The sequence below is a fragment of the Perna viridis genome, chromosome 5, assembly GCF_037379345.1.
Source record: "Perna viridis isolate PV_CMFRI_1.1 ecotype Kerala chromosome 5, ASM3737934v1, whole genome shotgun sequence".
NCBI classification, from domain to species: Eukaryota; Metazoa; Mollusca; class Bivalvia; order Mytilida; family Mytilidae; genus Perna; species Perna viridis.
Window position 1 is genome coordinate 23,479,099 of NC_142449.1, and position 24,904 is coordinate 23,504,002.

A 24,904-nucleotide genomic window follows, 5' to 3' on the forward strand; every position below is an offset into this window, starting at 1 on the left:
AATAAATAAATTTAGGCTAAGAAAGTTTTCTTTCTATGGTAATCTCTGATCAGTAAAGCAATGAGGCAATGAAAAGAACTAGTATACAAATTTGTAATTTAAAATAGGTCTTAGCAGAGCTTTACAAAAATGACAAAAACCATTTAAGATCTGGACAGGTGTACATGTGTGTGAACTTTTAGACTAAAGTTTTATGAATTAGACCAGATGTATAAAATAGCTGTATTGATCCTTAATATCAATGAAAAGTAAATGTCCATGGGAAAATTTACAAAAGTACATCCAAGTTATTTTTACCCTAAGATATGTAGATTTTACTACATAATCAGGAGTACAAATTAGTTTCAATATTCTTTAGATGCAACACAAGCATGATTTAGACCACTAGTCCCTCCAACACAATTCATAATTCAATTAAAACTTAAATTCCTGAATTCATTTCATTGGAACTGAAAACAAAACAAAAATGACAAAATACCAATGCCTTTCTATGTACTTTACCATCAGAACAAACAAAAGTGCATGGACTAGAATAGCAAGCCAGCATATTCAAGGTTCTTTACAAATTTTATGGAAAGGTTTCAATACAAAAACTTAAGGCCATACAACTCAGAGGACTATTCAGTGTAAGTTTTTGTAAGAATCGGGCAAAATTGGAAAAATGAGAAACATGCATTTCAAATAATGTAATATCACTCAAGGATACTTTCTTTATTTGAAAAAAAAAACATTACTTTATCTCTGCATCATTGGATTTGTGCAGAATTTTTTTCAATAGAATCTTATAAAAATGAGGTTTTTGATAGAGTAATCTGCTCTTGCAATGTTAATTTACGGTGCATTTCAATGAAATTGTAATTCAATGGTCCATTAGGATATGGAAAACCTTGTCTGTTTTCCTGCATTTTGATGGTGCAAATAGTCAAATTAAGCAATTAAAATGATTTGTATTTTCATACCATGTTTCACCGACTGCCTGATTCATACAGGGACTGACACTTTTATGTTTGATACTCATGCACACCACCAATTTTTTTTCCACAATAGTTTTAATCTTCATTTTCAATTATATTTAACAGAGCTAAAAGCTATATTGTAATATATTTTACCATCGTAGACAGTGTAGGCTGCAACAGCAGGCTTAAAAATTTTTTTTTACAAAGACCTCTTAAAAAGGAAGTCTGTTATATATTACCCAATTATATTTTGAGATGAAGCATAACATGCAAAGCAGTTAAATGTCAAGTTTCACACAATGCATGAAGATTCCTCGATTAAAAAAATTCTAAAGCCCAGCATTCACATGTAATCAATCATTTTCTGTTATTATTTTACGAAAAATACATGAGACTATAAAATAAATTAGAGAAAAACATGGGAAAAACTCTTTTCAAAAAATCCAAATTTTACTTCAATCCAAAATATAATACATATTTAATAATACATACATATATAATTATGATATATACTATTTTAGTCATGCCTACCTATACAAGTTCCTTTTAGCACAACGAAGGATGAATTCAGCAAGTTCAAACAATCCACAAACACACCAGGTGACAATACAACAACAGAAACATGTCAAAAGAGACATAAAAACCAAGCCATTATAAAGATGTTACTCAGCTGACACTAAAACATTGATGACCCTTTATCTCTTAATCATATTTGCTGTGCATACTGATTCTATACAGAATTTTAAAACCACAATTTAAATTTCACCGTAAGGTTCTAGCCAGGTATATATATAAAACAGGTACACTGGTCGCCCTTTTCAACACATGCTGTTTACCTACGACACACACTAAAAATGTCAATTGATATGAATAGCCCATATCTTAATAATAAATATAAATATGAAATAAATTGAGATATCTACTTATGTTTACATTGAGGTACACAAATAAGGCATGTTTATTCATATTCAACCATAAAAGTTGTGGGCTATTGGGTATATCTACAAAACTGGATTATATTGGTGTGAACTTTATGGACTTTACATGATTTTGGCCACTTTCTAGAGATTACTGCGTACTTTATTTCATACCATCAATGATAAAACAGTTTTACATGAATCTATAAACTTTGTGGGGTTATAAAAAAACAAGCCCCTTCTTTTAGGAAGCAATAGTGCTTAAAAAACTTTAAAATAAACTTAAAAACTATGAAGCACTTCTTCATGTTGAGAAAATTTTGTCCAAACAATTCTGCCAACCCTTCCCACTTCCCTTCCCCAAAACAAAATTCAAGCTACAGCCATTAGCACTCCATGCAAGAATGGTTAAGAAAATATGCTTTCATAATTTTATAATTAAGACTGTAGAGCATTAAGAATATGGGTAACAACAAAATTACCAAACACTAATCCAATTCATAATCAAGCCAAGTCCAAAATAAATCTGGCAAAATAGATATTACACTACCGGAGAAGCTGGTACCACAATGGTTCCGACATGATACAGGCATTTCAAACAAAATGGTGGGTTAAATCAAATTTTTACAGCATGCTAAACCTCCCTCTTTAATTGCAGCGTTAATATACAAGTGGTGATTTAAAAGCATTTGCATGCTATTGTCATAATCAGTAAATCAGTGGTCACATCAGGACAAAAAAAAAAAGAACAATTTACAAAAAAACAATCATTATTCATTTTTTAAGAAAAAAATGAGTATTTTTCAACCAAGGGCCAATATCTAAAAAATAATTTGGTAAGTGAGTTTTTAAGACACATTTCCTCATACCCAAGATTCAAGAGTTTGTTACACAAAAAAAAATTAATACAAGACTGAGAAAATCAGCAAGACTGACTTGCATATTTGATTGAACTTGGTTCTCACAGGTTTTTGTCTATGAGTTCATTTCTCTTTAGATTAATCAACATTACAAAGGGTTGAATAACAGTTCAAAATCTATTTTTTACATAAAAAATGGCTTCCTACAATATTAGCCCATTAAAAGCTTGCAATCACATATCTATACAATGAAAAACATGTCTAAATACAGCAAAAATCTGGGTAAACAGGGCTGTGAAATTAAAAAAAAATGTCTACAAGGAACTCTGAAGTTACAAAATCTTGTCCAAATGAAACTGTGCAATGAAATTTCAAAAAACCTGTCTAAATAGAACTCTGAAGATAGTAAAACCTTTCTAAATAGAAATGTTGTTACAAAAACCTGTTTAAACATGAACAGTGAAGTTACAAAATAAACTTTCTAAATAGAACTGCGTAGCTACAAAAAAAGACTGTAGAGACAATTGTGAAAATCTGTCAAAACGGGACTGTGAACTAACAAAAAAACAGTCATAACAAAACTGTGAAGTTAAAAATTAAGGTCTCAACATAATTGTGAAGAAACAAAAAATTCTATCAAAACTAAAAATCCCTTTAAAATCTTTCTACTTTATTTTCAGTTTAAACTCACTGTAAACTAATCATGGGTGAAAACAAAGAAAGAAATTTAGTTTAACAGTTCTACAGACCAACAGTTCTACAGTCCAACAGTACTACAGTCTAACAGTTCTACGGTCCAACAGTTCTACAGTCCAACAGTACTACAATTCAGTCAGATTGCACTGTAACATAATCATTTCCTCAAGTTTCACTTTTCATATGATCAGTGTCACCACCTACGAGTCTCATCCCAAGATAATGATACAGTATCAACTCCTAATAATGCGTCTGTCACATGGTCTCAGCTTCCCACTGATAAATTATCATGTTGGTTTAAAAAGGAAAAAAGGTTTTGTAAAGATGGCCTCTTTGTTAAGAGGGATTACCACAAGTCTTTTGGAAAGTTTGCCCATTGTCAATGATGTCATAAATTTTTCAAGTCATTGTGTCAAAACGAGATTGAAATTTAACTTTCACCACCAGGAGTATATTTGCAGCTGTAAAATTGTGTTGCTCCATTCATTACAATTCTAAATTTATTATCAGAGTTTGAAGTTGAAAGCTCTAAATCACCATGGTAACATTTTGAACCCCTAAAGAAAGTAAGAAATACCAGCAGAGTTCTAATTGCAAAAGAGATTTAAGCTAGTTGCATATCTAGAGTCAACATAATGTAAATTAACCCAAACTAAGGCCATTGCCATCTCTGTCTAAGGGTTTACCTCTCACAGGAATATACCATTTCTACAATCAGCACTCCTACAAAACTGTTTGACCTTAAATGGCCAAGTGAACACAAAAGTCAAGTATTCCTTAATGACCAAGTGAAAACAAACAAAATAGTAAAATTTGTGTTCATCTAGGAAGTAAAGTGTTTGCTCATTATGGAAAATGGTGGAAATGTCCAATAGGTAACTGAGTACATGATTGGTACACCAAAATGACTATACAGGCTGGTGTATAAGTGCATAGAGAAATGATTGGTGCACCAAAATGACTATACAGGCTGGTGTATGAGTTCACAGAGAAATGATTGGTATACCAAAATGAATATACTGGCTGGTGTATGAGTGCATAGAGAAATGATTGGTACACCAAAATGACTATACAGGCTGGTGTATGAGTTCATAGAGAAATGATTGGTACACTAAAATGACTATACTGGCCATTGTATGAGTGCATAGAGAAATGATTGGTACACTAAAATCAATATACTGGCTGGTGTATGAGTGCATAGAGAAATGATTGGTACACCAGAATGACTATATAGGCTGGTGTATGAGTGCACAGAGAAATGATTGGTACACCAAAATGACTATACTGGCTGGTGTATGAGTGCATAGAGAAATGATTGGTATACCAAAATGACTATACTGGCTGGTGTATGAGTGCATAGAGAAATGACTGGTATATTAAAATGACTATACTGGCTGGTGTATGAGTGCATGGAGAAATGATTGGTACACCAAAATAAATATACTGGCTCGTGTATGAGTGCATAGAGAAATGATTGGTACACCAAAATGACTATACTGTATTTTGCTATATGTTCCATTCATTTTACATTAGAATATCTAATCCATCAAATGGTCCCTGTCTTGTTCTGTACTTTCGCTCCATATAAACTAATAAGTTTTAATTGCATGCAAAGGCTAAAATCAACTATATATAGGTTTGACCCTCTCATACACTCTAATCCCTAAAGGAATGAACTTTGTAGGCATCAGAAGCAAATATGACTACTAAAAATTTCGTTTAAACATGCAACCTTATACAAAGAAATCCTTTATGTCCAATATGAAAATTAACATCTGTAGCAAGTTTGGCCCAAAAAACTCTGAAGCACCGATGTCATATGATATTTTGACCCCAGCAAAATACTGACCCTGGGGTTAAAATATCATATGATATCTTAACCCCGGGGTCAAGAGGGCATCAAATAATATACTGGAGTTCAAGGGGTCATGCACTGTGTTCTGATATGACAAGCTTCATCAATGACAGATCCATCAATAACAAAAAACAATAAGACCATTTATTTTCCACAAGAAAAATGTGAAAAAACAGGAATTACATTCATTTCTTTCAAAATATACCACAAAAAATAAATTAATGTGAGTATTTATTGAACTATATTCCTTTCTCACTTTTTATCACCTTTCAAAATACAAAATAATAACCAATTAAAACATTTGCAATGAATAAAGGGCTCTGGGCACATGGGGCTCCTTAGATCTGTCAATGTATATACACATTGTATACATAAGTTTAAGTGGCAAATCAACTGCCTGAAAACTATCTGATTTACACAGGAGCTTATACATGTATTATTTGAAAACTCCAAAGAAATCTGAGACTTAGTAAATCTTCAAAAAGACCTCCTTCAATGCCATTATAGGTTTCATTTTGCATGTAAAGGATGTCCTTAAGCAAAAGCAGTTTTTTAAATATCTGTTTAACAATACCATGGGTATGCCATACCACAATAGAGATGATCAAATTTCAACATAAATTTTCATATGACAATATGGGATAATCAAAATGTTCATCTTTTACTGAATCTACAAAAAGAAGTATAATAAATATCAAACCATTTAAGTACCATTCTGTGTAAGAATCAGGCAATAGTTGGTACATCATTTTCCCCAATTCAGTCATTTTTGCTTAAACTATACATCTAGAAAAGAACAAAAAAGCTATTTAAGTCTTTTCTGAAGCATCTGTGACATAGATATTTTTTGACAGTTTATATAGGGAAAGAGTGTGGGAAAGTTTTCCTGCCATTTTTCCATAGTGCATTTCAACTGAGTTTGACCTTTCAATATCTTAAAAAGGCAAACTTTACAAACACTCTGATGGTAATTTCTGGTTGTTATCAGGTATAATCAATTGGTTAATGCATCCAAGTCTGCATTTTTTTCCTTCATGTGCCACATCATTTTGCCCAATTCTTAGACAGAGAAGTACTTTAAAGACAGAGATATATGTATTGAAATATTTCCGCTAGAAATCCATATATATTAATTTAAGGCTATTCTCAATTATTTACTTGTTTCGCAGCGCTGCCTGCACATGCCTACTGAAAAAAAAAACACCTATAGAGGTGATATACCTCTGTATTCCATATTTGAAAACAGCTGCACTAAAGAACATAACTATGTCACATTTTCTCTGCGTTAGAAATTCTATTGCAATGAGATAGGCACCAGTAGGAAAAAGAAACAGAGTTCAACTTAATGAAAGATGGTGGAGATCTGTAAAAAAAAAATAGAAGAAATAGTATAAGTGGACATGGGGTCAGATTCAGAAAATGACAGCAGACAGAGATGGTAGTCCTCAGTGAAGGCCTTATGTAACGACCAGTTCAAAGACGATTACGTAAGGTAGGTAGGTAGAAATCACATAATTCTATAATCCAAAACACAATAAATAAATCATAGGAAGTTTCCTTCCATGATGACATACATGGTTCCAAAAATAAATAAAATCCTTGAGTTATACCAGTAGCATTACAAAACAAATGACAGATGAACAGATGGACAGCTCCATAAAATACCATAATGAAACTTAGATACTTTTTATTCAGAAAAAAAAACATAAATATAAATAGTACATCTCCTATGAACCTGTAAAATCTGAAGTAGGGGTATAAAGGAAATAACCTGCTCTGTTCTTTCTCCATCTCCATGTAACAGGATAAATAACATTCAAGTTATGTTACAGCAACATATGTTCTGTTCATAATTTAAAGAGATAAAAAACAGATAATGCACACTTGCACCAAAATTTTTCAGGAAAAACTAATGTAATTTTCAAATAGGCACAAGCTCACAGTCTAGCCAACTAGTCAACTATTGGGGACATTTCTGATGGGATAAAGTATAAAAATTAAACCAACATTTACATTTCAAGGACTGTAGGATACCATATTTTTTAAGCCCTATCCCAACCATATAAATTTTATTATATTTAATATTTGTTAGGGTGAATGACAAACTAAGTAATAACTTAACTTGGCCTTGGGGAAATTCAGGCAGACTAGCTAGACTTCAACAAATAGTTTTAAGGACATTGACACTATCTATAACTACTGAAGTTAAAATGTATTCAAAACCCATTTTTGTCATAATACTTATTTGATCAATTTCCTCTGCCTTTCTTTGCAACATTAACAATTCCTTTATGTAAGTTATTAGATACTAGATGCCCACTTAAAGAATACCCCACTGAAAGTAGACTTAAATGTAAAAACCTTTATGTTTGATTATCTCTCTTTGCAGGAAATGGACAACAATTATCTTAATTCATGCACATCTTCATTTGATAACTATAACTTTCCCATAACATTAAATCAAAATTCATTTAATGGTTAAAGAGGAGATGCACTCATGAGTCATGAGGTATGTGGACAGAACAATTGGAAAACTGACAGAAAAACTGATAGGGTACCAGTCCACCAATATATTCTTGTTTGCAGGGGGTAAAAAAAGATATAAACTTTTAATTTTAAAAGAATTCAATTGAATGCATGAACTCATTTAAAAGAAATATAGATACTGTGATGTCAGATTTCAACAGAACTTGTACATTACATATATATGACCATAATTTTCTTTCATTCTATTCTTAGACAGGTAAAAACAAAGGATGACAATTTGATTGACAGGTAATTAGATGAATCACACCTATTTACAGGTAATTACCTGGGATGATTTATAGATCTGTATTTAATTTACCTTATTCAAGGAGACAATGATAGACTCATACATAAGTTCATTGTAAATTTCTTAAAACCCTGAATAAATAGGATGCAAATAGACTACTACAATGCATGAGATGTAAATTTGATGGGGGAATGACAATACAAATATAGTAAAGAAATGAAAAAAAAGAACACTTGGAGCTAATTCAGTGGTGAGAGGTTTCATTACAAACCCATGTCAATAGACTCTTTAGAATTAACTTTGGAGTAGTTAATGAGCATGCTCAATATTATGAGAATAGGTATGGTGTATATGTCATAGAGGCAACAACCCCACCAGGATGAAAATGTTAGCCCAAGGCCACCCATTGGTCTTCAATGAATGACAAGGAAACTTTCCAACCTCAGGGCTGGCTGCAGCTGCCCCCAAAAAATCATTATACAAATGTACAGCAAACGAGTTACCCCTATATACTCAAGTAACATACAAAAAAAAAAAAAGAAACTAATGTTGAAAAAGAAACAAGACATACAGAAGCCGGAAATTCCTGACAAATATGTGGCAGGGTTAAAATACTTTGGCATGATCACAACCCTCCCCCTTTAAAATCCGGCAACTGTGAAAAAATATTACACAATTAAGCACACCTAAAAATCAGTTCAAAAAAGTCCGAGTCCTTTGTTAATGTATACTTTGAACTCCAAAACCTATAGCTACCTGGCAGAAATACATGTCACACATGCTCATCAACTACCCTACAATTACCTCAAAAGGGTCTATTCTAAACATTCTCAACAAAAAAGATGAACAAACATATCAACACATTATTGGAATGGTGATTATATACAAAAGATATCAGGATAATTTTGAATTGATGTACAAGTAGACTAAGTTTCATGAAGATGTGATCCATTGAAAAAAAAAACTTCCCATAGAAACTATCATTTAACTAGTGAAAACTCTTTGAGGGTAATAAATTTGTTAAAAAACAAATCATATTTATAGTTTGCAGAGAGCAAAAATGAAAACAAACAATCCATCTTCATAAGCTCAGAGATTTATCATGTATTTTTTATTCAAATTACACAACATGATATATCTATGGTGAACTAGTAACTGATTTAACACAATGATTAAGTCCTCTATATTTTGAAACCATTCTATTTCAGCAGTTAATACACATTGACTGTACACATTTACATTTTTGTCTGTCAGTAATTGAACTTTTATTAACGTGAAATTACAAACCATATATAGCTGTTGCTTGCTTCAGGATGAAATCACAGTTTTCCTTGCTTAAAAATGCTTTTCAGAATTTTTATGTTGCAGTATGAATGATTTTAATGATACACTGACATCCGTAGAACAGCAGTATTATGGGGGCTTATAGCAAAAAACACGCTGTCTTCAGCAGCATATTTTACTGGTCACAAGATGTCTGGCATTGGGCAAGTCAATCATCAACATGTGATTAGGAAAGGACCATTGTACTCAAATTCATCATGAAGGTGGGATTAGGCAAGGACCATTGTATTCAAATTCATCATGAATGTGGGATTACGCAAGATCTATTGTTTTCAAATTCATCATCAGCATTTTGAAATGGGATACAACTTGTAACTTAATTATTTTTCAAATGTTGTCGTTCTTAATTGAAGGAGGGAGCAAACAAATATTGATGAGGACTTCCAATTTTTTCACTTCAACAAAGTCTACTTGTAATATAATAAGATGCTCTTCTGATTTTGTTAACCCTTAAATTATATCTTGTCTTCTGCATTTAAAGTTTAGTCCATCTCTACTTAAAATCTACTTATTGTTACTAGATATTAAATGGAAATCTGAAAACTAACAGAAAAAGTGAAATATTGTCAAAAGAAATGAGTTCAAAAGTTTGACAAGCCATAAACTTTGCTTGATCACCCGTAACACTTTGTACGAGACTCTAGTTTTCCAATCCATTACAGGCAATTAAGACAAATGTATATTTTACAAAATAACATTGTCCATCAAATATCTTAACAATAAAAAAAAGTTATCTCCCCTGCCAATCTGAAATTTGACACGAAATTCAATTGTACTATCTTACAGTTGAAATAAATTTTAAATATTATCATAAGTGAAAATAATATGACGACATGGCCGAACATGAAAAACAAAAGTGTTATGTATATTAAAGAAAGTATTAATGCACTCATTATGGCTAAAACAATAAAAAAGTAAATTTAAAGGGTGTGTTGTGGTCTGATTTCCAATCATTTTTGGGTCAATTAAATTCATGATTTAGCTAATGGTTTGTAAACATTTTTCAATGACAGTATCATTTATTTGGAAAATTGATATCATTTTTAGACACAAAATATGACATACATAAATAAGAACACTATAAAATTGTAAATTTCTTTTGAAATGAGATCTTGTAAAGAGCTCTTACAGTTTTTCAGCCTACATGACAAAGCAGAAAATTGAAAAATCAAGAAAACTAATACTGGCGTCAAATATTATCTAAATGTATATTTAAAACTGTTAGAATCTTCATAACCATATCTTTACCAATTATCTACTATAATGTCCTTCTTAATGTAGCGAAAAAATAACAACTCTTGATATGGTGAAAAAAAAAAAAGTATGAGTATACAAAACCTACCTGATCAGATAACGAAAACATTCATGACAAGTTTAATTAAAATACAATTAAAAGTTTTTTTAGTTGTAAGAAATACAAAAACATAACACCATGTCATCCCAATGAGTGCACAATTCCAAATCTATTCTGTCAAACTTTTTTTACAAAAGATTAGTCACCAGTTGCTAATTCATCCATCTTAACTAACCAGGCTTTTGACATGTAACAATTAAAGTTGACAGATTTTTCATTTGAAGTGCAATGAGAGATATAAAAAAAAAACAGAATGTATAAATGCAGCACTTCTCAATTAAAATATAGAATGATTTTTTTTATTTCTGAAACAAGAGCTCTACATGTCTTTATATTATTGAGGGGTGGACAGGCGGATTAAAATGACCTGGTAGTGATCTATTGCAATAAAAGTGTATATGCAAAGTTCCTGCATTACACTTAGTTTCTTCTCTCACTTGTTTGTCTCCCATCTCCCTAACCTTTCTCTACCATCTTTCATTTCCTATCTCCAATCTCTTGTCTCCCATCTCCCTTTATAGCTTTACGTCCCCTCATTATTCTCAACGTGCTAAGGAAAATCTTTTTATACTAAATCCTGAAATTATGTCAGATACTGTCCTTATGGTCAAAGAATGGAGGAGGAGACTTCAGAAAAAGTTTTATGTTCAAATAGTCTTCTGCACTTTCAAGCAAGCAATGAGCAGGAAGAAAATATGGTACAAAAAATACAAATAATATTTTTTACAATAAGCATGTGGCAAATTGCTCTGACTTGGTACAAAATACAAGGTTGCAATACTTAACAAGGTATTTAGCAAATTATAACACCACCTAGAGTGAAATATCTTTAGAAAATCTCCCACAAAGTGCACATCTCTTTTCTTGCATAAAAGGTAAGTAAATATTATCTGATCTCTACTGAAAACTATATACTCATCTAGATCAACTGATGTCTGGTCGTAAATTGTATCTTTTCAATTTCTCCTTTAATTCCAGTCATATTTAATAACAATTTTTCATTCATACAGGCATTAGAAAGAACCAGGCTAGGGTGTTTATTGTAGAAAAAAATGGTCACATCAATACACAATTAGTTTTTTCTTGTATCAATGTTGACATTGAATGATAAAATTTATAAAGGGTATAATGAAGAAGATTAATCATTTCCTTAATAAAATAGGATGGTATTTGTAAAACAATGTAACAGTGTATATCAAAAAATTACACAAAAATTTTAAAACAACAAATACATAGATTAGGTTGCATAGCATATTTTCCATGGAAGGAACAAACAGTAGAGACAAAAGAGAAGATGAAATATTGGTTTATTAATGTAAGAAGCATAAAAATCATGGGCTCTTTTGTGTACTTAATATACTACATCCTAATGCTAGAGACCATATAAAGTGAAGATTATAATTGGATATCAAAAATACAATGATACAAGTATAATTCAGCAGTTCGGAAAAATATTTCCAGTGACATTTTTTATTAACATTCAAAACATCTTGAAACTGCAAGTACAAATTAAAAAAAATTGCAAGCAAAATTTTAAAAGCAAAGCAAAAAAAAAAGCCCAAAGAGTAGCATCTACTGTGAAAGCTGCCTTAGCCAAATCCTGAATATTACATTTTCATTCCTACATGACTTTTTGAAGTCCTTCCATATCAGTTTAATGTAGTTTGATCTTTGGTAAACCTTTGACACTTGTCTAAACCAAACACCTGTCTAAAACTCCTGTCTAAACCTAACACCTTTCTAAACCAAGTACCTATCTAAACAAAATACCTGTCTAAACCAATCACCTGTTTAAACCAATCACCTGTCTAAACAAAACACCTGTCTAAACCAATCACCTGTCTAAACCAAACACATGTCTAAACGAAACAAACTTTACAGTCCAAAATGGGTCTGGTTTAAACATATACACTATATCATATTGAACACAGACAAACTGTAAACAATAGGATTATCATACTTATATCATACAATAGATAGAATCCATAGACCAAATATTTCTGCAAAATTAGTGTCAAAAGGGTCAATTTTATCAAAGTCTACTTGGGAAATTATTACTTTTAGCCATTGAATCCATTATCAAGCTCTAAGCCGAGTCTTATCCAACAAAACAACAAAATAAGTATTATTTGCACAACATTCAACAAGAGTTTCAGATCACAATGATTATGAGTGAAAACAAAACTTTTTTATGATATAAATTTTCAATTTTACAAGTCATTAGGTTTCAACAGTTATTTGTCTATAAGCTCCAATATTTATCATAAAATCACATTTTTTTCATAAAATTGTAGTAATAATCTCCCATATTTGTTTCCAAATCTCATTGACCCTGTGCTTAAAGTTCAAAGTCATTTCCTTAGTACAAGGTTAACCAGAGAATATTTATCAATAAACTGGGAAATTCTCACAAGAAAATGTTATATTTTCATAACAGCACTTAAAATTATTTAATTTTATGAAAGACCTGAAATTACACTGAAGGTCAAGGGCATAATAATGGGCATTCTGTTAAACCAGCTTAACCAGGCAAGCTATCACTGCCCTTATAAGGTTCAGCATGTGTACCAAATTATACAATTTAATCAATTCCTTTTTTCTTAGAATTTAAGAAAGTGTCCATGAAAAAAAAAAACAGACAGATCCTATATGGGTGGGATAGGTTGATAGAGTAAATTTTATTACACATTTTTTATTCCAAATGGCGGTCCAATGTAATTTTGAACTCATTATGATATTTTATTCCACATTTTTTTTGTTCTCATGTAATTATAAACTCATTATGATAAGAGAGAGAACATGGATTTTTCTGTATTAAACATTTTCAACTAACAAATCAACTAAATGATTATATCAATGTATTATCTCCCTTTATTTCTAAGTTACCAAAAAATTACAAACCAAAAAAGTTTGATCAGTAATTCGACTAAATTCATTAGACTTTGAGTGAAAAAAAACATCAGTTACAATAAGAACAAAATTAGAAATAACAGTACAAAATTAAAATTACTTTTAAACAAAAGAAAAACAGGAAAAAGAATAAAACAATACAAGACACATAAGACACACCCAAAATATAAAACAATAGAGGAGTATAAAATTATCCAATCTTCAAAACTTGATATACGTGTATCATATGACTTTTACTATTGGCCTATTACCTAATACAGATAAGGTTTAAAAACTAAAGCCTTAAAGAGCTAAATTTCCTTTGAAGTGCAAACATTAAAGGAACAACGTCACTATCAAAACGTAGAAAAAAGCTATTTACCCTTATATCAAGATTTAGGTGTGTCATCAGACAAAAAGCTTTTACACATTTTTTTCTAGTTTTCGTATCAAATAGAAATAATATCCGAACATGATAAGGTTCCTTTACTTCTTAATACAAAGACATTTTTGAAGTTCTGTAAAAGATTAGAAAAATTGACTGAATATTACATATACCATGATTGTTGGGAAGAATGCTGTTAATGCCTAACTATTCTACACAACAAAAATTGGATTAAAATGCTTGTACAATGATTTCACAGTGTCAAATATACAAGGAGTTCTTGTTAAGCAGTGGTACTTTGAATTGAGGTATTATTATGATTCAAACATTGCAAAAGTTACATTTTAAAATTTTTGCATCTTCCATCCAGGAAGTTAAAACATGGTATAACTCCCTTGTAGTGTTTTTGAGTTATCAACTGAAGGACTGCACAGAAAATGAACAACATCATATTATAACATGTTTGTCAAAAGACATAAAAAAATAGCAAGAAAATGCATCACATACACAGGAAAAATTGCAACATGTTTTTTTTTTCATATGGACCACCATGAAAATGTATGAAAAACATATGCTTCAGACCAAAAAATGAATTGCTGAAAAAAACGTCAATAAAAATCATATGGTGCTTATATGTTCATAACATTTTTTCATGTATGAAAAGAGTATGGTTTTCATATGATTTTCTACAACATATGAATTCATGTACTTTCAATTGCACAAAAACGTGCGTTTACCACACTGGTCCTAAACATATATTACCATGTTTTTAAACATATAAAAACAAATATTGCAATTTTGCCTGTTTAGGTGCTGGACTAACAACAGATTTATTACTAAGAACTTAAAACTAACAATTAAAATTGATGCCTACATAGGGAGAGTAATCAAGGGAACCAAGTTTATAGTGGTAATCAAAAGAATGTAATCCAGGGACAAAGACCAGACATGGAAAACAGATATACACAACAAAGAACATAGAGTAACAAAAATCATACATACAAAGTAACAAAAACAAACGAGCAGCTCGGACTCCACTAAAAACTGGGAGCATGGACCAGGTGCACCAGTAGGGTAAGCGTCCTCTGGAGAAAATGCAACAAATATTTTCATATGTTTAAATCATATTATGCAATTTTTCCAGTGTACGGAAGGTGTCAGTTTTTATAAGTTTTGTAAAAATTTTTGTGAGATTTTTATACACATTTTTTCATGATATTAATTCTTCATTATGGTCTTAATTATATATCTAACATATGAAAACATAATAGTGATTAAGGAGGTAAGGGACACAACTCTTACAAATCATTGAAACGTTTGTATTCAACATTTTACATCATTCTCATGTAAGCATCAAAGTAACTAGGACTGATTTCATCCTGTTTCAAATGAAAGCTTGATAGGGTTTGGTGAAACTTAATATGATACAAACATTTCACTGATTTGAAAAGTTCTATCCCTTGCCCTAGGTCTAGCACCTTACGATATGAAAAAAAAAATATGTTGCAATTTTTCTGATTTATGAATTTAAATCCACACCAAAAAGTATGTATAGGTCAGCAAAATCAGTCATGAAAATAATATACATTTACCAGTACTTACCTTTAATCCAGACAGCTTCAAATACTGTAGACAGTTTTACAATTGACATGAATTTATATCCTAATAAAAACTTATCCTTAAATAAATGGTACACCTCTTTTCTTATTTAATCACAAAGTAAAACACTTTAAGACAATATTTTACTTCATAAAAAGCAGAGTAAATAAATGTTTACAATTTCTTTCAAAAAATTTAAATTTATCAGCTTTGTTTCCCAGACTGACTCTTTACATGTAACTGAACATTTAACTTTATTTGTTCAGTTTACATCAGTAAATTTAATCATGCAGGTCAAAATTTCTTTTAAAGTGATCACAAATTGACATTAAGAAAAATTATTTAAAAATCTTTATTCAAATTAGATCATGAAGATTAGAATTCATTGTAAAATTTCAATCTGTTAATCTCTGGAGTACTGAGTTAAGTAGATAAATCTTGCCTATCACAGATTAGAGAAGTTTAACTCTTTGTTCATATTGCATTTCCATAAGGGTAATTTTCAAAAGATTTTGAATGGAAAATAGGGTCAGTTGATATTAAAATTCTGGGTTGCCCTGCATAGGCTATAACTGAAAATATTATAAACCATATAGATGGGTTTTTTACATGTCAAAAATCAAAAGAATTAATTTAAACTCATTGTAATTCAATCAATTGAAAAAATGTATTTTCTGCTTATTGGCAGCCTCATAATTTGGCAAGTTTCAAACTCTAGCCTGCATGAGCGAGAACAGATCTACAGAAAATAAGCCTATATAAGCATTCTAATTAGCTCTCATATAAAATAAAGGAACTAGGTACTAATAGTAATATCAAAACTTGCAGTGATGACACATCAGAGCAATACAACTTATCCTAAAAACAAAATAATGGGCAATCCTTCAACAATGTGTAAAACAATTATTATCTGTATCTTAATCAAAGATAACCTTAAAAGAACACACAATACTTAAATGCTGATAGTGGCACCCTTTTCTTTGTATTTGGTCACAAACATTATCAGGCACTAGATCAAACTGACCTTTGGACCATGTGTTGTCAGGGGTAATTATATTTAGTCACCATGCCTAGTTTACTACACCACAAATATTAATCTAAGACCAGATCAATTTGACCTCAAGATCATAAACAATCTGACCCTGTTGGCAGGGGTATTTATATTTGACCACTGGCTCTGACCTGATCAGGTACTATTGTTAATGGTCACTGCACATGGGTTGACAGCCCTATCAAATATTAACACCTTGTTACATCTTTAATGAATCATTAATAATTTGTAAGTATTTGGTTTATTTCTCATATTACATTTTATTCTGACATTTCATTGTGTTCTAAACAAAGTAGGTTTAATTAGGTGTGTATTATGAACTTGTACTTCTCCTACAATATGGGTCAGGTGGATTTTACCTTTCAACATACTATGGTGGAAGACGGCAAGTGAAGACAGGAACATTCTGCTGCTCCTGGTCACATAATGTGCTGATCTGGATATCACCACCGACCAACAACTACTTCAAATGTCATTTCATTTTAATTCATGTAAATTTATTTAGCAAGTCTAATCAACTAACTTAACAGGACCAAACTGGATAATACCAGACTTCTGAAAGTTGTGAAAGACCCTTCTAAAGAATATTTTCATAAGTGTAACTAATTTGTTCTTATTCTAAAGAGTCAATTTCATCAAGATGATACTTAGCTACATGAATTAAAAAAACTCAGCAAAAAAGGATCCTGACCTTCCTTAGAATAAATTACACCATTGTACCGGTATATAACAAGTCTGCACACCTTATAAAGCCTGCCTATCAATTTACTTGCATTTGTAGCTATTTTTAAAAGTTTTAGATTGGTTCATGTGCAGTTTCTGCAAACGGTGGATACATTAAAAGTTTAGTACTTCATTTCAACCAGCTTCTGATGATAAAATACTTTTATAAAGTTAATGAAGGAGTAAAAGATGCTTGATAAAAACAATTTTTACAGTCATTTTAGGGTTAGACATACTATTTCCATTTCTTCCTATATTTTGTTGATTGTTTGCTGTTAATAAAATGTTAAAATGTATGTTTCCCACATACAAAAATTGATATGTTGATAAAGTTACCAATTAAACATCCGTCTGCTCTAAATTTATTATGATGACACATGCAGATTTATGATACAGGCAACCAGCCTTAATACAACAGGAGGTAAGAAACACAAGTTCCTTTTGTTTTGATGGTTATTGTTGATTTTGATCATTTTAAGTAGTTGTCTTTGTAAGAATCATGCAAAATCTGAAAAATGTGATACACCCCAAAAAAGGCTACATATTTTTATTTTTGTAATTAAGTTGTTTTATGGGCTATTAGGAGATAATCAACACTGAAATTCCAATAGATTCTATTGTATTTGAGTGTCATTAACAGAGTTATCTCCCTTAATTTTGAAATCTACAGTGCATTCTATATAATTTTTATCTTCTAAGAACACCAGTAATATGAAAAACTGAATGATAATTTCTAATTACTATGGCAATTTAAACATATGTCGGCTTTTTACCGATAAATCACATTTTGCATGATTCTTAGCTGGAGTGCTACTTAATTATATTTTCTGTCAGAGGAAAGATTTGTTTTTCTACTAATATATTGTTTAAGCAAATGTCCAAACAAAGGAAGGTGTACAGGCTTATAATATGGCTTTGTACAGTGTTTCATACTCAACTAAGATTTTTACTTACCTTTATTAATGTCTTCAGAAAATCTAGTGCAGGATCAAGAAATTCATCACAGAAATTTAACATGAAGCCATTGTAGTTGGTATTCAGCAAGACCACAGCTTCACATACGGCTCGTTCAGTACAATCCCCGTAAACCTCTCGTAACTTACTGTGCAAGTACTGAGAGTTGTCAAGTTGGTGATGAGTTGAAGTCACCCTTTCCAAACAAGCAGTGTTGATGTGTGCAGGACTCTTGGAGGTTAACTGGAACTTACAGAATTGTTTTGGAGCAACAACTGAATCACTGTCCCTTGGATACACTTCTGATTCACTTAGACCTGATACTGGTTCTTTTCTTTCTGTTGAGTTTCTTTTGTTAGTTGCTGTGGAATCCTGCACATTCAATAAAAAATACTGTAGACCAATTTACATTCACATTTAATAATCAAAGTGTTAAGTAAAAATTTACAACATTTCATTTTAAGCATTTCTTTCCTGAAAGTTTTAAAAAATCAATCACAAAAACGTTACATTAGATTACAGTGCACATATAAGCAAGAAGATAGTATAAGATGTCTCATTTTTCTCTTGAGAAGATTGAAAACACAAAAACACTACCCAAAAAATTTAATTTAAAAAATAATGAACCCCCTGCTGGTGTTAAGGTTAAAAAGGTCAACATTACATTTCTAATATGAAAAGTAAACAGATATTTCTTCCATGCAGGTTATTGTCTGAGTTATACGTATTTTACACCACTTTTATTGCAATTATTTTTTTACAAAGCATCATCTATTTTATAATGGAACATACTACCCAATATATCTGTCAAAGATTTTTCAGTTTCTTAGCTAAATTTTTAACATACTTGAATTATTGAACATGATAACCTGAAAAAAAATAATTACACATGTACAACTGGAGAAAAAAACAGAAGTCACTTTCTGTCATATCCTTTGGTGACATGAATACATTGATTTCAGCCTTGAGACTTGATGAAAGGGTTGGGCTAATAAAAGTCTTGAGAACATAGTGTCAAAAGTGCACTTAAAATAAATTGGAAAAACTGCAACCATAAGTCATACCCCCATAAAAAGATATTTTTAAAAATTGCCATTTTCACAAACATTTGACAAATGCATCAGAATAGAATCTGAGATAATTAAATCATAGATTACCATTTGACCAACTCTCATTTTGACAAAGATGCTGAAAATACCTGAAAGACAGAGTTTTTAGGCCTGAGAAAATAATTACCTTTGAGTTAGGTGATACCACTTCAGGTAAATCTTGCCCACTAAAGGTAAATGTCTTCCCTGATGCCTGACTTGGAGAATTTGGTGTTCTTGGTGAAACACTCCTCCATGTAGTTGGTGAATTCGGTTTGACGTAACCTGGTGATGAAGGTGGTGTGAATTTGATATTACCAGTTTTAGATGGGCTTCTCATTCCTCTGACAGGGCGTAAAGTCACCAGTTGTAGATTGGTGAAAACCTGCTGGTGATTGCATACAGCTTTGTCTTCAGCATTTTGGGTACTTGTTCCCTGAATTTCTGATGTAGAACCAGTAGTGTCTTTAATATATTGTGAAGTGTTGTTTTTACAAGTTCCCATATTCTCTTCAAAACTGTTTTCAGTTCTGGTAGAAGCATGAATATATGTATCTTGATGTTTACAAGAATTATTTTGATCACATTCAGTGTTAAGATCATTGCTTTTTATATTCTCCTTTCCATTTGACTTACCATCTACCTTTATATTCTCCTTATCTTTTGAAATAGCCTTTTCCCTTTTGCTTTCCTCTACATTTGAAACAGTAATTTCTCCTTTTCTACTTTCCCTTTCCTTCAAACTGATATCTCCCCTAATGCTCTCCTTTTCATTTGAAATGACTTTTAATCTTTCAATATAGCAATTCTCACACGATTCTGTTAGAGAGTCTTGACAGTTACTACATCCAATTGTTTGCATATCACCTTCAATATCTAAATGCTTTACCTTTTTAGCTTCTTTACACTGGTTTGAAATTATACCATCTAAATCAACCACCAAATTTTCATCGGGTAAATCTGTACTTTTTTCTACACTAAATGAGTCTTTAAGTTGACAGGTGAGTTGTTTGAAATCTGAGCTACTAGATTTCTCCCTTCCTGTACAATGCTGGTATGTCTCATTCTTGCAATGAGTATGCTGGTCTAATTTGTCAATTGCCTGACCCTTGTAATCTGAGGACAAGTTGAAAGACCCCAAATCATGATCTGGGTGGTCAAGATACCCTGAGCTCAACGATGTATTAATTTCCCCAGGGTATCTGACACATTGATGTGAACTGTCACTTCTAAGGTCTAACTCACTAAGTGCATCCTCATATTTCACTTTAAAGTCCTCTTTATGGTCATCAGGTTTCTCATTTTCAAATTCCTGCTGTGACCCTACATCGTCTTCAAGGTCATCATGAAAAGAACAACTTGATTCGTGAGAGGAATTCACATAAACCTCTTCTTTTTTGTGTATAACTGCAACATCATCATAGTATTCTCCATCACTGCTCTCACAACTGCTGGCACCAGTTTCCTTCAAAGAGAAAAATAAATTTTGGATGATGGTCATTGAGTACACAAATTAAACTGACAGTAACACTAGAAATCTATGATGGCAAAATGACAAGACCTATATTTCAATGTATGTGTCATAGTAGTAAGTCATCAGGTTTGCATATATAAGTAATTCTATGTATGCATTTCATTAACAGAAGTCAACTTGACTTAATAAGGTATATATCTGTGCATGTGTTAAATAAACATGATGAATTATAAATGTCTTTGACTTTGTTGTGAAATGATGATATCGTCTTCTTATTGATTTGAATTCTTGTTGTCTATGTGAATTAAGTTATCACCTATTATCTACTTTACTTAATAATTTATTGACATTTAAAATGTGTGAATCTTTTGAAAAACATATCATAACCATTTTTAAATCATCAATGAAATTTACTGTTAAGCCATTTTTCTATGAAGTAAAATAGAAAATGCATGATGTGAGGTATACATGTATATATCAGGTTTGGTTTCCCAAAGAAATAAAGATTTTATAAGGTTTAATGGCACAAATTGAAAAGCTTAATCAAGGGGATATAACTCTGACTCTTATTTTAGCAATACAGAAATTACAGGGGTGGATCCAGTGATTTTAAAAGGAGGGGTTCAGAGAAAAAAAAGAAAGGTTCCAGGCCACTACTTTTTCATTTTTGCCAAAAAATGAATGAAATTAACAAAATTTTTAAACAAACTAAGTCCAACCCCTAGAACCCTTCCCTCTGGAACCACCACTGCATGATATGCATGAGAAACAAATGATGTAAAAGATTAGTAATAAATCACACTAGTGATATGTGACTAACATGAAGCATATAATATGCTGCCTCATCTTCTGAATTAAAAATTCTATATCACTGAAATAAAAAAAATCTAAAATGAAAAAGGAGCTTTTTTTTTTATTTCTGCAAACATTATACCAGGGACATCATTTTCATATTTGGCTATCCCTGATTATACAAAAGATTTTAACCCATAAATAGGTTTTTTTCAAGTTACATGTTGAGTCATTGACAGTTTCTAAGCCATATATATTCTAATTTGTCATGATATTGTTGACTCATATGGTAAATATCATTTCATAATGACATATAAAAAAAAAAAAAAAAATAAAAAAAATAATTGTCTGAATATAGCTGAAATATTGCTGCTCGGACGTTAAACCCCAACAAACAAACAAACATAAAAAAATAAAAATTCCACTGAAACATCAAAAATAAATTATGGCATTTTTTTTTAAACATTTACATTTTTCTATTACTTGCACAGAAATAATTAATGTGAAACTATGCTAAAGAGGCAACTTTTTCACTGTACTTGCGTATAATGTTGTTTTGGGACCAGCTGCAGCCTTCCCAATGGTACAAGGGTTTCCTTGTTGTTCATTGAAGACCCTCGGTGACCTTGAGCTGACATTTTTCATCCTGCTGGGGTTCATACCTGCCAACTAACACGATTTAAGCATGTTTCTACGAATCTGACCATTTGCTCAGCTAATTCGATTTTTCAGGTCAAATTTGTCCCAAAACCTGATTTTGTCAAAATTACCTAGAAAACTCTGAATTCAAATGCCTAAATTCGGTTTCGATCACAAATCTTTGATTGAATGTACCATTAATCTGATAAAAGGCATTAATTGCTGTCTAAACAGGTAAGGGTATGTTTAATGACAGGTAATAATCTCTGAGGAACAACCAGCTGATCAGGGTTGAATCCTGATTGGATCTACCACTATTTTCCGAACAGCCAATCATTTTCTAAAGATAAATTTCTACAGCACAATAAATTATACAAATGTTGTACATTTGACAGGTCTAAAATTTGAAGAACCACATCTGTAAACAAATTATAAAATACAAAATGAGTCACCATACCTATTCTCTTTCTATTCTTTTATTACATTTCTGCAATTTCAACAGTGCAATATATTTCTCAACAGTTTTGTTTGCAATAGCTGAAGGAAATATTAATACTGTTGGTTTTAAATGATGATGATTTTTGAGATGTGGTAGCAACATTATTGAATATTTGCTACATTTCCCCATATACTGCACCTCATGGTATGTATTTAATGACAAGAAAGAGAAGCCCAAGTTGTCTTCAGCTTAGAATCTTCATACCTATTGATGAATATAATGTTGATGTGAAAATGTCTGATACCTGTAGATAATCCAATTAATGAATAATTAAAAAATTGTATACTGATGCTCCTCAAACAAACTCTAATAGAATGAAGGGAAGATGTGCACAATGTACTCCATAATGGTAGAAATACATTTGTACAATGTATAAATTTGAATAAAATTTTTTCTCATTTATTTTTTTAGAATTCTCAACTTCAGAATTTCAATTTAGATTTAGAGGAATCCACCATAAAATGGGCTTTTAAACATCAATTAATTACATTGCATGCACATGTTGTTCAACTAAAACCAAAGACTGAAGTCTTCAACATCACTAATCGTCAAATATTCTATGCCACTGATTTTGGCTTGCTTTCAACATCCAGGCAAATTCAATCCTCTGCTATACTTACATGTAACTCCCAATCAATCAGTGATTTTCTCATTTTCACCATAAACCCTGACATAGATATATGTAAGGACTTGGTTCAGAATTTAAAACAAAGGTACGAATTTTAGTGAGCTGTAACTTACTGATTTTAGGTCAATTGATAATGAACATTTATGTTCTTTTCCATTTCACATCTTTAGACATATCATACATTTGTACGAGCAAAATAATTATATTCCTTTTTCCAAAATCTACTTGACATTTTAGAACGTTTTTAAAGTTTATGTCGGTTTTGTTTACTTTCAAATTTTCAACTTTGTTGTGTAACGCAACAGTTCATCAATCAGCTAAGAAAGGCAAACTTCAAGCAGTTGTGATATGCATTATTTAAAATCGGGTGACTTGGTAACAGTAATGACCCAAATGTTTCTAAATCAAAACAACACGGAGATTAGGGGTTTCCTAGCTAAATTACAGAAAGTTCAATGCTAACCGATCATTTCATCTTATAATGTAAACTTCCCACTCTCATACAAGTAAAAAACACATGTAGAACACATGAGCATGTATAGTATTTAAGAGGTACATTTTGATCTCGTATGAGGCTAGAATTGACGGTTCTACAGCACTAATCAGAAGCATAATGTGGTGTAGTAATATATAATTATCCTTATCATATACACATGTACAGTACTGAAATTACAAGTTCAAGAAGTCATTAACAATATTAGCCACTTAAAAAGCTCTTTACTACTAGAATCAGAATGGTTGGTCTCATTCATACATTACAACAGTAAAACCACATACAGTGTGCAAAATATGTCACAAAATTGCCCTTTCACACATTCCACCTAGAAAAAAAAACATGGGAATTTTCAAAAGTTGGCAGATATTCTCTTTGACATATTCACCATATCCATTCTCATTATATTATTACAACTTTAAGTAACTGTCATAATTATTATCATCAGCTGGAATTGGACAAAAGAGATTAAGCACTGATGGAATACTACCAAACATCAATTATAAGTGTCAGAGGATGATTCCAGAGTTGAGGTTCTGATTGGAATATAAAAATATATAGGAGAGAAAGGTAATATCCTTGGGGAAATTATTAATCAGGACTTTATGAAAAAAATTCCTAGTTCCTTTCCCTGTTTTGGAGAGGTACACCAAGTTAAATGTAGCCTTGATTAGGTCAGTCAAAATAATTATTAGTTGGGCTATACATTTGATAGTAGGAGAAAATTTGAGGACATCAATTTTATAGATATGGAGATTTTTATAGAAGGGATGTAACACTAGCTATATCCTATATATATATATGTAGACAATAGACAATTGACAATTTTATTTGCACAAACACATTTACAGTAAATGGTTATGGCATGAACAAAAACAGAACAATGTAATATGCATTACATATAAACTAAATTTATGACCATGGTATGACAGTAG

General features: G+C 31.3%; 1 protein-coding gene across 1 annotated transcript in view; it reads right to left on the reverse strand.

Annotated features, from left to right (window-relative positions):
• LOC148616575 (uncharacterized) overlaps positions 1 to 24,904 on the reverse strand; it is a 95,209-nt gene that overhangs the window by 67,439 nt on the left and 2,866 nt on the right. The window contains exons 2-3 of the mRNA XM_088583777.1: positions 19,593 to 20,909; positions 18,357 to 18,728 (exon numbers count right to left, since the gene is read on the reverse strand). Coding sequence (XP_088439903.1) covers positions 18,357 to 18,728; positions 19,593 to 20,909 — 1,689 coding nt within the window. The remainder of the gene's footprint in view (positions 1 to 18,356; positions 18,729 to 19,592; positions 20,910 to 24,904) is intronic.